We start from the raw sequence: 14,995 nt of genomic DNA on the forward strand, positions 1-14,995 counted from the left end.
CAAGACTAACTGTGTTGCCATGCCAACTCTCTCCCCCTCTCTCTCTCTCTCCCTCACACACACACACACACACACACACACACACACACACACACACACACATACATAAACTCACTCTCTCTCCCTGCTATTCTGTTTAACAGGATTCCAATGCAGAGCCTTGTACACCAATCAGAATAAAGCTCGTAGCAAATTCCTAACCAGTCCCAGTACAGTTAACTGTTTGGTGCCTCGGCCTTGCTCTCTCTCTCTCCCTCTCTCTTTCTCTCTCTCTCTTTGTCTCCTTCCCTCTCTCTCTCTCTCTCTCTCTCTCCTTCCCTCCCTCTCTCTCTCTCCCCGGGCATCTGTCCTGCAGCCTGATTGATAACGTCCCTCATGAGAGGAGACAGAGGGGAGATCCAGTAATTGTTTTCATGTGTCTCCGCTCATCCCTCTGTCGAGAGAGAAAAAATGGTCCCCCTGTTTTGAGGTCAAAAACTTTCAGAATAAGAATAAAGGACGTTCAGCAACAAGGCACAAATGAGACCCTGTATTTTCCTCACATAGGGGGATGCGCAGCTTTTCGATTTAAGTCCACCTAAGTGTTCGGTGGGGGGTAAACTCAGGGCAGCTGAGGGGGGGGATGAAAACAGCTGGGGGCCGGATATTGGATTTATAGCGGTTGATAATGCTGACATTTTAAAATACCACCATGATTAATGATTGATGAGCAACAAGCAGGAGGTGTGTTTGTTCACCTATAAGAAAAAAGCAGCCGCCTCTCTGTGAGGCAGAGGTTGAGATGTGAGACCCTGGGACAGACAGACAGACAGGTGATTCTAAAATAAATTTAAAAAAAAAGGCAGCATGATGTCATTAGCACAATAAAATGAAGCCTCTCTGCCCTGACTGAGGTAATAACAAATAAAATGCACAGTTGATCGCAGTGGAAACAATTAAACAGGAGAGGGGTGAGTAAATGAAGTAGCCTACAGCACAGCAAATAAAAAAAAGATAAAAAAAAGGAAGTCAGTCACTCCTCGTGATAATTGCCCATCATTAGACTCCATCACTCGGAGCGCGCACCTCCTCCACACGCACGCACACGCACACTCACCATGCTGTCGTAGTGGATGAGCTCCAGCTCGTAGTCAGGCAGGATGTCGCTCCGGTTGTTCACCAGGTCCAGGGCCATCTGAGCGGAGGGCATGCACGCCTGTCCGCCGGGCCAGCCGCCGCTCATGGGGAACAGGGCTCCGATGTACAGCTTCTTCTTGCCTGCGGAGGGCCGAGGCCCGAGGAGGAGGAGAAGGACGGTGAGAGATGCCCGGAGCAGCGTCGCATACCCGCGGGTGGCGCGAGTCACCGGCGCGGGACTGGTGCGCGTCGCCCGCATGCTTCAAGGTGAGAGGAGCCGTGGGGGGGGGGGGGGGGGGGCGAGCCACCTGTGCTGCAGCGGCTAAATCTTCTTTAACGCACGAATTTTTCCAACTTCAAAAATAACACCCAAAAAAAAGCGCTCAACACGTGTCCGGCTCCTCGACGAGAACAAGAACCACGCACGAGTTGGGGCTGTTACGCGCAGCTCCGGGCAGATATTGCGCACGGCAAATGTTTACTTTTAATTGCGAGTGTTTAAAGCATCGCGTGAATAATTCAGCCCGCGTATGATTTAGCATATTGCGCTGTTAATAATACATGTCGGCGGCGCTGGATATTTTCGGGACAAAGTCAAAGACAGTTCAGGCATCACTTGGTGTGAGGACGCGCTCGCATCCTCGCAGCGTCAACTTTCGAACGAGCCTCGATCCCCGCATCTTCACGCATCTCATCGCATCCGGCGCGAGGAAACATGCGCGTTGCTTATTTCCTTGCGCGCAAAAAAAACAAAACAACAACAAAAAAAATCGTCAATATTGGACGTCGCGCGCCGTAAATCACTCAGGGCTTTTATGCAGCCAAAAAAAAAAAAAAGAAAGACGACGCGTAAGAATCGAACGCGTCAGCCGCGGCAAACGGGAGCCGATGGAAATAACACGAGAAAAAAATAACGGAAGAAGCCGCCGAACGACTGGAGCATGAACCGAGAGCTGGAGACGGATTCGGAAATATAGCACCGACGTCTCCTCAGCTTTTTTACGCAGCCATTATTCCAACAGATGAAACGAATCACCGCGGAGAAAAGAAGAGAGAGAGAGAAAGAGAGAGCAGGCGCGCCACAGCTCTGCGACTGATCCACTGCAGCATCGACTGGCTGTGTGTATGTGTGTGTGTGTGTGTGTGTGTGTGTGTGTGTGTGTGTGTGTGTGTGTGTGTGTGTGTGTGTGTGTGTGTGTGTGTGTGTGTGTGTGTGTGTGTGTGTGTGTGTGTGTGTGTGTGTGTGTGTGTGTGTGTGTGTGTGTGTGTGTATGTGTGTGTGTGTGAGGGAGGCAGAGAGAGAGAGAGAGAGAGGAGAGAGATTCAGGGAGGGAGGGAGGGAGTGGGATGAGTGGTTGGGAGGGGGCTCTGGGCAAAATGTCCTCAAAGATTTAGTAATGAGTTACACGCTGCGCTCAACTTAAACAGTTTCATCCATTTCTCCACGCACAACCTCCTCCTGTCACATTTGCTGCTTTGCATTTTTTTTTTTTTCACTCCTCTATTCTCTTTTGTGCCGCTGCGGCCACACAGGCTGCTCAGACACAGGCTGCTGGGTCCACGGTCAATTTCTGATCGATGCCCTCGATACACGGGGGTGCTGCAGGGGTTATAGGGCAGCTTTAAGAAAAGGACTCTTTAATACCCAGACACTTGGATTGGTTTCCCTCCCGAGCATCGATCTATTTGTGTGAGTCAGGAATAGCAACACATCTGTAGTGCAGAATCTTCTGATATCGATTATTGTCATGATCGAGGCAGCGCAGCATTTGATTAGTTTTTTGATTCATATTCGCTCAGAACCGCTTTAAAATGTCAACCACTTTTAAATCGATAACAGAATATGATGGTATAATAAGGCGGGATGATATGGTCAAAATTATATCGAAGTAAAGAGTCAATATCAATATTTTATCACGATTATCTGTTAAATTCAGATTTCTGCTCCTTAAGGAGAAGGATGTTGGTTCTTTACGGACAGAGAATGACAAACACTTGATGTTAATAGTCTGTTTCCACAATGCATAAGCATCATACTTATATAAACTGAACCTTTGTCATATTGCTATAGGGGAAATTGTTGTTCTGTCGTCCAGCCCCTTCATATATATTGTCACGTTTCTACTAGAAGTTGCTGAACATTAATATTCCAACACAGCTCTGCTCTTGTCTAATAATTAAAACTGTGCTGAATTCTATTTTAATTATATTTTTGTATAAATGTGTTATTAATGCTTAAGTTTCAATTATACAAGTTAACATGTAGTTAGAAGTGGGGCTGAAAACCAGCATTTCTTTCGTAATCAAACAATCGGCCCATTACTTTTTTAAATAATCTATTAATTGTTGAGTCTTTTAAATGTCAGGAACTAATAATAAAGCGTCGTCATTTCCTAAAGCCCAAGGTGACATTTTTTTAATTCCTTGTTTTGTTGAATCGATGGTTCAAAATTCAGTTTGCACAAAAAAACAGAGGGAACCAGCAGCTGGGAAGCTCAAACCATGATGGTCGAGGTTTTTGTACCTGGGACGATTAATCACTGAATAGTTGCCATTAGCGAGATGAGATCAGATTAAATTAATTGCATTGCGGTCATTGCACACAGCGAGTGTAAGTTTTTATCTTCGAGCCAGATCAGTGCAAACAAAGAGCATGTATATATATATATATAATAAATATGAAGATGAATTCATGCACAGAACCAGTGGGTTGTGCAGCAAGAAGAAATGAGACCGATTCAGAATCATATCTTATTCATTTAACGTCAAACGTCAACTTGTGTCGAGCTGTTATCCGTGTTAGTGGACGGGACGTGGAACAAAGCAAAGAGTCAAAATACACGTCAAATACATTTTTCTGTCATTTTAGGTATAGTCTCTTCCACTCTGATGTTTGTGGTGTGTGTTGGTTTTTCATACGTTTGGTAATCATTAGTTATTTAATGCTATAAGTGAAAAGCCAGTGGGACCTAGATACCACGGTGCCATGAGGTCATCGTTTGTATCCAGGATACTTTAGCTTCATTTCAGGAAGGGAAATTGCGTCCTCCATTTTTATTTACAATCTATGCTCAAACTGTACTTCAGCATTTTGACCTGATGGTGGCACCAGATTTACAGTTAGACAAAAAAATCCATCCTGGTAGTAACATATGGCTAAAAAACACAAATATTTGTTCGGATATTTCCCTCAAGCTGAGGCTAAACCACTGATTCTGCAGAATCATCCATTATCTGTGCTGCTCATCCTCTGAGGGGGCTGGAGCCAATCCCAGCAGATACTGGGTGAGAGGCGGGGGTAAACCGGTTCACCCAGTCCATCATAGGGCTGACATACAGAGGCAAACAACCATCCACATTCACACCGACAGGAGAGTCTCAGATTAACCTCAGCTGTAAGTCTTTGGACTGTGGGCGGGAGAAAACCCATGCAGACACGTGAAGAACATGTAAACTCAAACATGTCAGGCTAGAGGCCAGAACCTTCGTACGGTGGGGCGACAGTGACAACCACTGCATAATCAATTGCATTAAACATTCTAATATACAACAATTCTGCATTAAATGTCTAAAAACGATGACAATTATTGTCGTTTTGGTCCTTTTTTAATTGCATCATATCCTCTTTGCTCGTGGCTTCGTCTGAATCTGCTACAACTTTCGGGGGAAATGACGTATGACGAAGAAAAAACACTTTGCTAGCGATTTAGTCAGTCTGCGGATTTTGCCTTCCTTTGTTTGTATTGGTCGCTCGTATTGGATCACGATTATTTATTGCTGCGTAACGTGAATAAGACTTTAACACAGGATCTCATCCGTGAACATGATTTGAACCTAAGTCGTGTCAGATAGAGTTTACCTTGCAATGGAGGTGAAGAGAACAACTCCCATGACTCCACGCTGCCTAACCACATCATCAAACTAGGTCTCCTAGTGGCCAAAGCTACATATGGTGTGCGTTTGAGTGCTTTTGAAAAACAACACAACCCCCTCGATGCCGTTTGACCTGTAAGTGCTTGTGCTACCAAACGCGAGCAATGTGCAGCTCAGCTCGATGATCACCTCAGTTAATTCAAAGAGCGTTTTCATCTGCCCCCCCTCCCCCCCCCCCCCACCCCGCAGCCAAGTCTATAAAAGACGCCGCTTTGAGAAATCAGCAAAAAAAAAGTGGCAGCTGGCATCAATCACGGCTGATGTTATTTGCCTTGGTCTCTATCGGAGGAAAGCAGGGACAGTGATGTAGTGAATGAGACGCACATGGACTCTGCACACCTGCTGTTTGAGCCCCGTGTTCAGCCCACAGCCTCGTCCACAACACATCATGGTGCTCACACGCTAACACACATGTGCGGTCATTAACACCTACACACTTAAAATCGGACACAATGGCCTTTAAAGGTTAAAGGACTCGTGTGAAGCGTTTCCATCTTTTCTTTCCTCCAGTGTGTTACAGAGGTTTTATTAGTGAATCTAAAAAGATCTGCAAAGTTAAAAAGCCCAGAGTTAAGAGAGGGCCTGGAAGAAGAAGAAGAAGAAGAAGAAGAAGAAGAAGAAGAAGAAGAAGAAGAAGAAGAAGAAGAAGAAGACACAGTAGATGGCGGTAATTCACCTCGATGTTGGTTGCCAACCGCCAATTAACCGAACAAAGAAGAAGAAGAAGAAGAAGAAGAAGAAGAAGAAGAAGAAGACACAGTAGATGGCGGTAATTCACCTTGATGCTGGTTGCAAACCGCCAATTAACCGAACAAAGAAGAAGAAGAAGAAGAAGAAGAAGAAGACGAAGAAGAAGAAGAAGACACAGTAGATGGCGGTAATTCACCTCGATGTTGGTTGCCAACCGCCAATTAACCGAACAAAGAAGAAGAAGAAAAAGAAGAAGAAGGAGAAGAAGAAGAAGACGAAGAAGAAGAAGAAGAAGAAGAAGAAGAAGAAGAAGAAGAATGCTCCTGAAGCTCCTACTTCCTGGACATCGTGCAAGTTTACTGGCCTCTAACAAGGTAAAGCGAGAGCGGAGGCCGACATATTTTACACAGCAGTTGACCAATCACAACAGAGTGGGTAAGCTGGCCAATCAGAGTAGACTGGGCTTTATCAGGAGGAGGGGGGGGGGGCTTAAAAAGACAGGAGCTAAGATTAAGAGAGAGGAGCTGCAGCAGTGAGGTCTATGCAGATGGATCGGGAATCTCTATTCTCTCGGATGACCAATAGAGGGCGACTCCATGGGTTGCACAAGAAATCCTTTTCGAAGTCTGAGAAAATTACTCTACTTCTCACTTTATTTATAACGTTAGTAATACATTTTCTAAAGAGTTAATGGTTTCAATCTTGAGGATCAAGTTTTCTTCAGTACAGCAACATGTTAATTCAGTAAGTTATGGTCCAATTTTGTCTAAAGGTCCAATTCAGAGTGTAATAGACAACACAGCACAGTTGGGGCGTGGATACCGTGTGACTGAAAGCTAGTGCCGTCCAATGGGTGCAGGCCGCAGGTGTAGTTGGTTGTGCAATGTCCTCACGTTCCTCAGACAGGCTCGGTCTGAGGAACGTGATGTTAAACCTTTCACGTGTTTTTACAGATCCTGTGCACGTGTTTTAATTGCAGATGGAATATTATTGTTAAGGCTCCCTTTTGAAAATGACTTATTGCAGAAGTCGAGAAGAAGACAATTATTTCTCCGGTCTAAATTAAAATCCCTCAGTAGTTAGGCGATGCAATATGACTGTTACACACTATAACCCTGGTTCATTACCCAAATCTCATTATCTGGATATCTCCATGTAGCACGGAGCTCTTCAAATCCAGCTGCTAACAAGCCCTCGCAGGCTGAGGTGAGACAAGTGATCATCCGCTGATATTCGCCTTCAACCTCCACCTCCTCATCCCCGCTGCCACTCCATGACCCCATCCGACTCACTATCAATTATTCAGCCGTGAACTTTATATGCTGCTTCGCTCCATAAGCATCGGGCAGTGCAGTGTTAACAACCGCCACGGTGGCAAATGCCACATTCAGAGCAGACATTAGCCGCTGCACAGCCTGAAAAAGGTGCAACGGAGACACGAGTGTTGTAACATGTTGCTGAGCTGCTATAATGAGGAACTTGTACTTTATATTTGTGTGTCTGCAGTTTGCACACTGGGCATCATTCACAGTAATGGCCTGCTTCCCTCCTGGCGGATGCGATAGTGAGGAAAATACTGTTCTGAATGTTCCCTTTTTAACACAGTTGCCAGATGATATTGTCCTCCACCTGCAGGGCGCAGTTCATTCAGGGAGCAATAAGAATCTGTATTAAAACGCTCCAGCAAAATATATTGTGCAAAATCAATCAGACTGCAGCCATTCGCAAGATGGCCGATGTTTTGTTTTCGTATGGTTTGTTTTCACGATGTCGACGCCACAAGTCTTTCGCAGCAACTTCGTGCAGAAATCAGACTTTTGCATTCGGCCATTCGTTTCAGATGTTAAAGTTTATTGTCTCGATGGAAACTATAGATAAAATAATAATGGAAATAATAATAATAATGAAAACTTGATCTTATATTACACAAGCATAAATGTTGGCTGGTAAATAAAGCTTGTCATGTACTGAGATACAGTGTGATCATTACATCATTTGTCCCACAGCAGCACATTGTACTCCAGCTTGTTTCCAATACTCTGAAGAATCTCAGTCATTAAAAAAACATATCACACTTGGCAAGAAAATAATAAGTTTGTTGTTCAACTGTTAAAAACTTTGCAGTAAATGTGCATTTATATAAGAACCTTATGGAGTCGTACTTATACACAGTTTGTCTGGTGACACGTTTTAACATCACGAACAGAGAAGACACACGGCAGCTAAAATCCCAAAGATGGCCGTAAATGTTTCTAATATCAACAAACCCCACAAGTCCAGAAGCAATGATTCTGAGTCTGCTACAGCTTCTTCCTCCGAGCCAGGGGCGACCGCATTTCTCAAAAGACTATTAAAAACACATCAGTGAGCCTCCATGTGCCTTGATTACAGGGAACATGGCCAGTGTGGTTTATTTGGAGTGGATCCCACATCCAAGTCTCCCTCGAGCAACAATTAATTCACCACTGAACAGATTTTTATTTAAAGTGTATTCCTGTTTGAGCAACGTTAGTTTAGAGCTGCACATTTTTACTAAATTACTTTTTTTTTTAAACAAAGAAACAACATTTGTTGCAGGTTGTTTATTCCATTGATGGGTTTGAACATTTCAGTTGGACCGATCATTAGGAGACACCCACACACATCCGTAAAGATCCTTAGAGGCATTTTTCTCTTTGCATAAATGCTTTAAACATTGATAAACCTTCCTCTTTATGTATCTTATAATCCTGGTTTGAAAAGTATTTTTGTTGATGTGCTTAGTTACAAGGGACATCTTTTTCACCTCTGTGTCTTCTCGGTCTCGCAGCATGTGTCCCCCTGTTAAAAGCCTTTTTAAAAGCTTTTCCTCACCATAATCGAGGAAGAAGGGCAGAGGATGTCGCACCTTGTACAGATTGTTAAGCCCCATGGGCCACTTTGTGATTCCTGAATATGAGCAATGCAACTACAGCTTGATTTGATTTAGATTTGATGTGAATTTTTCTGCACAAAAACACCAAACTGTGCTTTTGTGCCTGTTAGTAAGGGAAACTGGCTGCAGCTGTTTGCAGAGAAGGTTCAACTCGTCACGGCCTGGTTGTTGTTGCTCATTTGTTCGTATTTATTGTGTATCTGCGGCTTCGTTACTGTACTTGGAGAAAAAGGGATAAACTGAAGTGATGCCGTCCTTCTACACACATACACACACACACACACAGGGTAGAGCCGGCATACACACACACAGGAACAGGGTATTAACCTTTCTCCCGCTGAGGAGGCAGTCAGGAGGTGGTGATGGCACAGGGAGTGGAGGGAGAAGGAGAGAGCACAGCCAGAAGGAGGTCAGTGTTGAGACAGTGGATGGAGATTTATATTTGTGGGAACAGGGTTCGTCTTCTGCTTTGTTAATTCTCTCTGTCCGTGACATTCGGAAACTTTCTTCCCCTCAGTAACATGAGGGATTACTTACATAAAACTATATATATTCAGAGTTCAGCTGTTGTATGTCGTGTCTGCACAGCCTGGTTTTAATGAACAGTGTGTGAACGTGATGTGTTTTTTGCTTTCATGCAGGTTTATGCCATAGACTGGATATAAAGATGGACGACACATTTCCTCCCGTTATCCAGAAATGAAGCCAGACGCCGCCATCCTGTGTATTGGAGCCATAGTCTGCACTGGGGGGGTGGAGCCGAGGTAACAAAGTCCCATTGATACACATGCTCGACCAATCAGGAATCAGTCTCAGGTGTCAATCAGTACTTTTCACAAAACTTACAGGGAAACACGAGCACACAAACATCAGTGGGATAAGAACATGACACATCCAGCTTTGAGAAAAATGTATTTACCATGTACTTGACTCTTGAAGTTTGGTTCATGTCCCATCCATTAACACGGAGGAGGCAGGATTTATGACTTACTCTGCAGCCAGTGGTCGTGTCCTCCATCTTTATATCTTTACAGTCTTTAATGTATTTCTAATTCATTACAGTAACTGTGGGTGGAGCAAGTCTCTCTGAGGATGGTCGCTTCAGTGTATGATTCAATATCTGGACTAATGTGGTGACATAACCGAGCGAGAGGCTGACCCACAATGCAGCGCTAACAAACGTATCCATCACCCTCACCAGGGCTCAGATTAAATGGCCGGCGCTGGTAGATGTTTCGACCCCTCATTTTCCCAGGAGGCCTGACACAGCACATTAGTTCATTCTTCAGAGAACGACCCACTGCAAACGGTTTTCAAACCCTCAACACAACCAAACTACACTTTGAATTGCTTTAACGACTTCTGAACAGGTTTTTTTATTGTGACTGTTGCACTTCAACCCAAGGAAATTGCACTGCTATTTTTAATTATTAATTTGAATGTCGTTGTTAATGTGGAACTGGTGAGGCGAAGGCAATTCTCCAGCCTTAGTGAATAATAAAGTTCTATTCATTCATTCAAACACTTCCAGGACCGGGGCTAAATTAACAGGATAATTTGAACCTGTCAGATTTAAACCAGCTTGGTAACAAACCCACATCTGGTCTCATGCTCCACTTCTTCAAAACCCTGCTTAGTTCTACACGGCAGCAGCAGAGCAGCCACCATTAGCATTGAGCTAACAGGAATTATCAGTAAAAGTTTGGAATTCAAATAAGGACACGAGCGTGTCAGTCTGGATATTTATCAGTAATAATTGGCAGCAGATTAAATTGGCTTCTCTTCTTGCTTTGATTCATATAATTTCTTGCGCAACAAAAATAATGATCCTCATGTAACATCTGGTAGGAATGTGTTAGTGTGTGTGTGTGTGTGGGGGGGGGGGGGGGTGACGCTCTCAGCCTGTGAATGCTTTCATATGAAAGATATGAAAACTAATTTCTTTTAACGTCTACAGCTTCGAATCAAATTTAACTTGGCCTATATTCTTGTTTCTCACAGCAGAGAAACATTTAGGTGGAAAACTTTTCCATAGAAGAAGTTACCCCCCCCCCCCCCCCCATCAGGTCCGATCTCTCCAGCTGGTTCGGGGGATTGAATTCTTCGTTTACAGAACAACCACTTGTCACTCGCTGCAGGCTACAGCTGCACCAGATGGAGACAGACACGCCCCAGTTTGGCCCAATTCTCAAAGACCACTGCTGCCCTCCTGTGGTCACAGTACTCACTTACATTCCTAGAATTTATATGCATGCGTTTCTGAATGCATCATTTTCAAAACGGTATTTTAAGAGGAAAGTCTTTTTTGTTGAGTCTAGATATGGAAACAAAGTTCTTTGTTTATGTTTAGGTCCGTTATAAATAACTGGAATTATCGTCCTGCAGTTCCCTGCCTCTTCAACCAGAGCATTTTCAGTCTCCATAAAAATTTTTTTCCAAACTTCCAATGAAATCTAGTCCATTGATGCTTGAGTCCAAGTGACAACTGGTCAAAATGTGAGGAAATTCTCTAAAGTCAGACTTGAGATATAATGTTAAAGAGGCCAGAGACAGCGTAACCTTTGATTTTCAAAATCCAACCAGTGCCTCTTGTGATTCCAGCTGAAAGTTTGTTCCAGATCTGATGAAATTCCTTCAAAGACAGATACAGAAAATATGTCTACGAACTCAGGGTGTCGCCGGCACAGAGGAATAAAAAGGTCACGTGTGTAATATGTTTCTGTCACAGACGTTCATGTGGTCTGAGCTCTTTATGACACAATAAATAACACAACTGAGTAACTATTGTGGGAGAGGAGGGTTGGAGTCAAGTGTCTCATGAAACAGGAACATGATGATGATATTAAGAAGGAAAAGATCTCACCTGTGTAGTTTCTGTCATCTTTTGGCAGGAAAACAGAAAAAAGAAAGAACAGATGATTATAAACCTAATTCAGGTGGCAATGGAGCAATCAGCTATTTATTTTAATTCAGCACTGGAAAACATTTTTACATTTTTTATCTTTTTAACACCATTTTGGAATTTTTATTTAATTTGCCTCGGACAGAAACCTGCAAAAGTTCCTGCAGCCTGTGATTATGCTTCTCTGCATTGTCCCTGTCGAATAAATAAATAAATAAAATAAATAAAAGGATGTCAAAGATTTGGTGCAGTGAGGCTCAGGTACTTTCCTCCACTAGGTGGCAGTCACGCATCGCTGTAGGGCAGCATCATGCAGTGCTGACGCCTGGGAGGAGGTGCCTCAATGAGTTGTTATGTAATCTCTGTTATGTTACAGGCATTTAATAAGAGACAGAAATACCTTTAAATCTAACAGTTATTTAGCTTAGATATAATACAAATTCTGATATTTTCAGATATTCTCTCAGTTCCTTAGCACAGTTTTTAAATATGTATATAAACAAAGCTTTTATAAAATTAGTTTAGCTTTTTTAGGGATTATAAAATAAGTAGCCCACTTCCAGTCACCCAATGCAGCCGTGCTGATAATTCCTTCTTTCATCCCTTTTAATACCAGTCCTGCAGCAGTTTTCCTGGTTACCATGCCAACCCCTCTCATACCCAGTTGGCGACCTGGTTTCTTTTCAGTTCTTTGTTTCATTCGATCCGTTAAATCCTCATTTATTTGCACTAATTTGGACAAATCCTCTCAGTGGACGGTGGACGTGCCATCTGCAGTGAAACCTTCTCTCACATTCACTCTGTAACGAGTCGTCTGTGGTTTAATGTGCAGGACGTCCGACTGTCACTGGTTTCACCTGCACTCTGAGGGCTGCGCTCTGATTGGCTGCATCATTTAGTGACTAATCACCGCGCTCCACCTCTAAGGAGTCGTGAGTGGAACTGTGTGGATCCGGATCAGGAAGTAGATCCAGGAACTTATTCTAATAACACTGTGAGACGGGGCGTGTGCAGCAGATAAACATTTAGCCCGTCCTACAGTGCAACTTTCCCATTTCTTCTATAATTGGCACCTTCTGTAAAAAATCTCATTCACTCACAGAGGCAGGTGGGCTTAGGTGCATCCCACTTCCCCAGCTTAGTGCAGTGGCTGATGTTCCTGCCCTCCAGGATGAAGCCGGCGTGGCAGCTGTAATGCAGCAGCGTCCCTTCCACCGGCGGCCCGGGAGGCCTCGGCGTCACCCGGCCGTTCTCCAGGGACGTCCACACCCTCGGGCACAGCAGCACTGGAGACGAGAGGGAGACGGGGAGAGTTAGAGAAAGATGCATCACTGAGTTGAGGTAAACAAGCTTTGGGGGGAAGAGAATAATGTTGTTGAGTGAAGCAAGAGACAGGAAATTAGCTTTGAATAATTAAGTAACGTTCAAGAAGGCTTTATTGATGTGTTTGGACACTTGGGGGCAGGTGATTGTTTTAATGCACGCTGCAGCTGAAGACAGGGGCAGGATTTGGGAGCGGCTGTGAGTCAGGAGGTAGAGCAGGCTGCTAATCCGCTAATCGGAAGGTCGGTGGTTTGATTTCCTAATTCCTCAGCTTTGCCCCTGACGGCTGTGCAGGCAGTGTGTGAAAGGGATGTGTGCTAAATACAGAGGGGTTGTGTGAACGGGTGAAAGTGAACAAGCCTTTACATGTCGGAAGCAGAAATCTCACACAAACATGAGAGTTCTTGAAGTTTAACCCAGAACCTTGTTTACGTGCTGCTCAATTCAAAATCAATAGATAGATTCAATTCAAAATCAATAGATAGATTCAATTGACATTTTCTCTTTGAATCCATGTTTAAAATCACACAAATCTTCCAGCATAAAATACTGTGGTTGACCATTTGCTTCGGGACCATATACTGTTTATAAAAATGGACCTAGACTCAGAAGGTGAAGCCAACGTGAAAGCACCTGAAACCTGTATTCTCTATAATGACCAGCAGGTGGCGAACCAGGTTTCAACTGAAACAGTGCTAACCAATATAGTTAATATTTTAAGCATGAATTTGCTTTAATCAGAATGAGAAAAGCTTTATTTAAGTATCCCTGAGGTGATAACAGAAACAGGAAGTCCCAAATACAGTGCAGACATAAGGTGATATAAATATCTTCCATTGAAGACTCTAGTTATTTAACAGGAACCATTAGTGTCGATCACCTGCTAGAAATAAATGGGGCCAAAGCTTTGGTCTTGGTTTGATTCCCTGACAAAATGCAGAGCTCTAGAATCTAATTCTGTGTATCTGCAGAGTTTGTTGAATCTTCCTTCCAGCATACGAGTGCATGTACACGCACACACACACACACACACACACATGCACAGACACACACACTTCAATCTGCAGCCTGCTCACTTACATAAGCCAGAGAAAACAAAAATCCTGCTTTGGAGAAACTCTGGGGAAATCTAAATTCCACTGATGTTAAATAGGGACTGAGCGAACAAAAAGAAACAGAGATATAGCCGGGGTTCTGATTAGATCACTGGCCTGATTCTCAGCATTTGCAGAGGCAGTGGTGATGTGATCGGGGTAGAAATTACATTCAAGCTTCAGAATGCAAGATTTAGGTTCGGAAGGAAAGTTTAAGGACAAAAATACAGAGTTACACCCTGTATAAGAAGCAAAACACCTTAAATACTATAAAGGAAAAATATTTTATTTTGAAAATACATTACATCCAGCCTGTGGACGTTAAGCTCCTTGATTCTCTAAGCATGATATCTCTTCTCACTGCAAACATCTGGAAGATCCCCTGCCGTGTTCACACATTGACTTCTCCTGGATTTTTAAAGACTTTATACCACGAGGCCATAAAGTCTGTAGAAACTAAAGAGCGTCTCAATCAGACATTTGCGTTCACACATGCACCTCCTGCAGAGAGAACATACTGAGGCACTGCGGAGTCCAGGGCTGTCCAGCCTGAGTGCAGCTCGACTGACTTCTGGAAAGTGTCAGGTGCGTGTTTAACAGCAGCATCAGATGATACAGACAGAAAGCTGGAATCAACAGTGCTCAGCAAACTGACAGAAGAGAATCCCTGGATCCACCCAGTGATCCAGATCCATTCCAAAAAGTGGACAGGTTCTTTCTTTGGTCACGTCCCGTCCGTCAAACAAACCATTCAACCAATAAACCGGCGGTCAGGAGCGGAAACCATAACATCAAATGAAAGTGTGAAAATACTCGTAGTGATGAACCTAAATAGACTCTTATCATCCAAATCCCCAGCTCCCATCAGCTCTTCAGATCTTCACTGTTCACCTCTCTCACGGCATCAGTTTCTGCTGCAGCAGGCAGGTGGCTTGGACAAAAAAAACAAAAAAGACATCAAAACAGCTCCTGTGCTCTACCTGCTCGGCACCGAACAGCCGACACACACGGCCACAGAGCAGC

At 43.8% G+C, this 14,995-nt stretch overlaps 1 protein-coding gene across 1 annotated transcript in view; it reads right to left on the minus strand.

Moving 5' to 3' along the window:
• The window catches only part of gabbr1a (gamma-aminobutyric acid (GABA) B receptor, 1a), a 65,418-nt gene that overhangs the window by 42,782 nt on the left and 7,641 nt on the right, over nt 1-14,995 (minus strand). The window contains 3 exon segments of the mRNA XM_053433012.1: nt 1,097-1,257; nt 11,517-11,534; nt 12,656-12,841. Coding sequence (XP_053288987.1) covers nt 1,097-1,257; nt 11,517-11,534; nt 12,656-12,841 — 365 coding nt within the window.

The sequence above is a fragment of the Pleuronectes platessa genome, chromosome 10 (genome assembly GCF_947347685.1).
Source record: "Pleuronectes platessa chromosome 10, fPlePla1.1, whole genome shotgun sequence".
In the NCBI taxonomy this organism is placed as follows: domain Eukaryota; kingdom Metazoa; phylum Chordata; class Actinopteri; order Pleuronectiformes; family Pleuronectidae; genus Pleuronectes; species Pleuronectes platessa.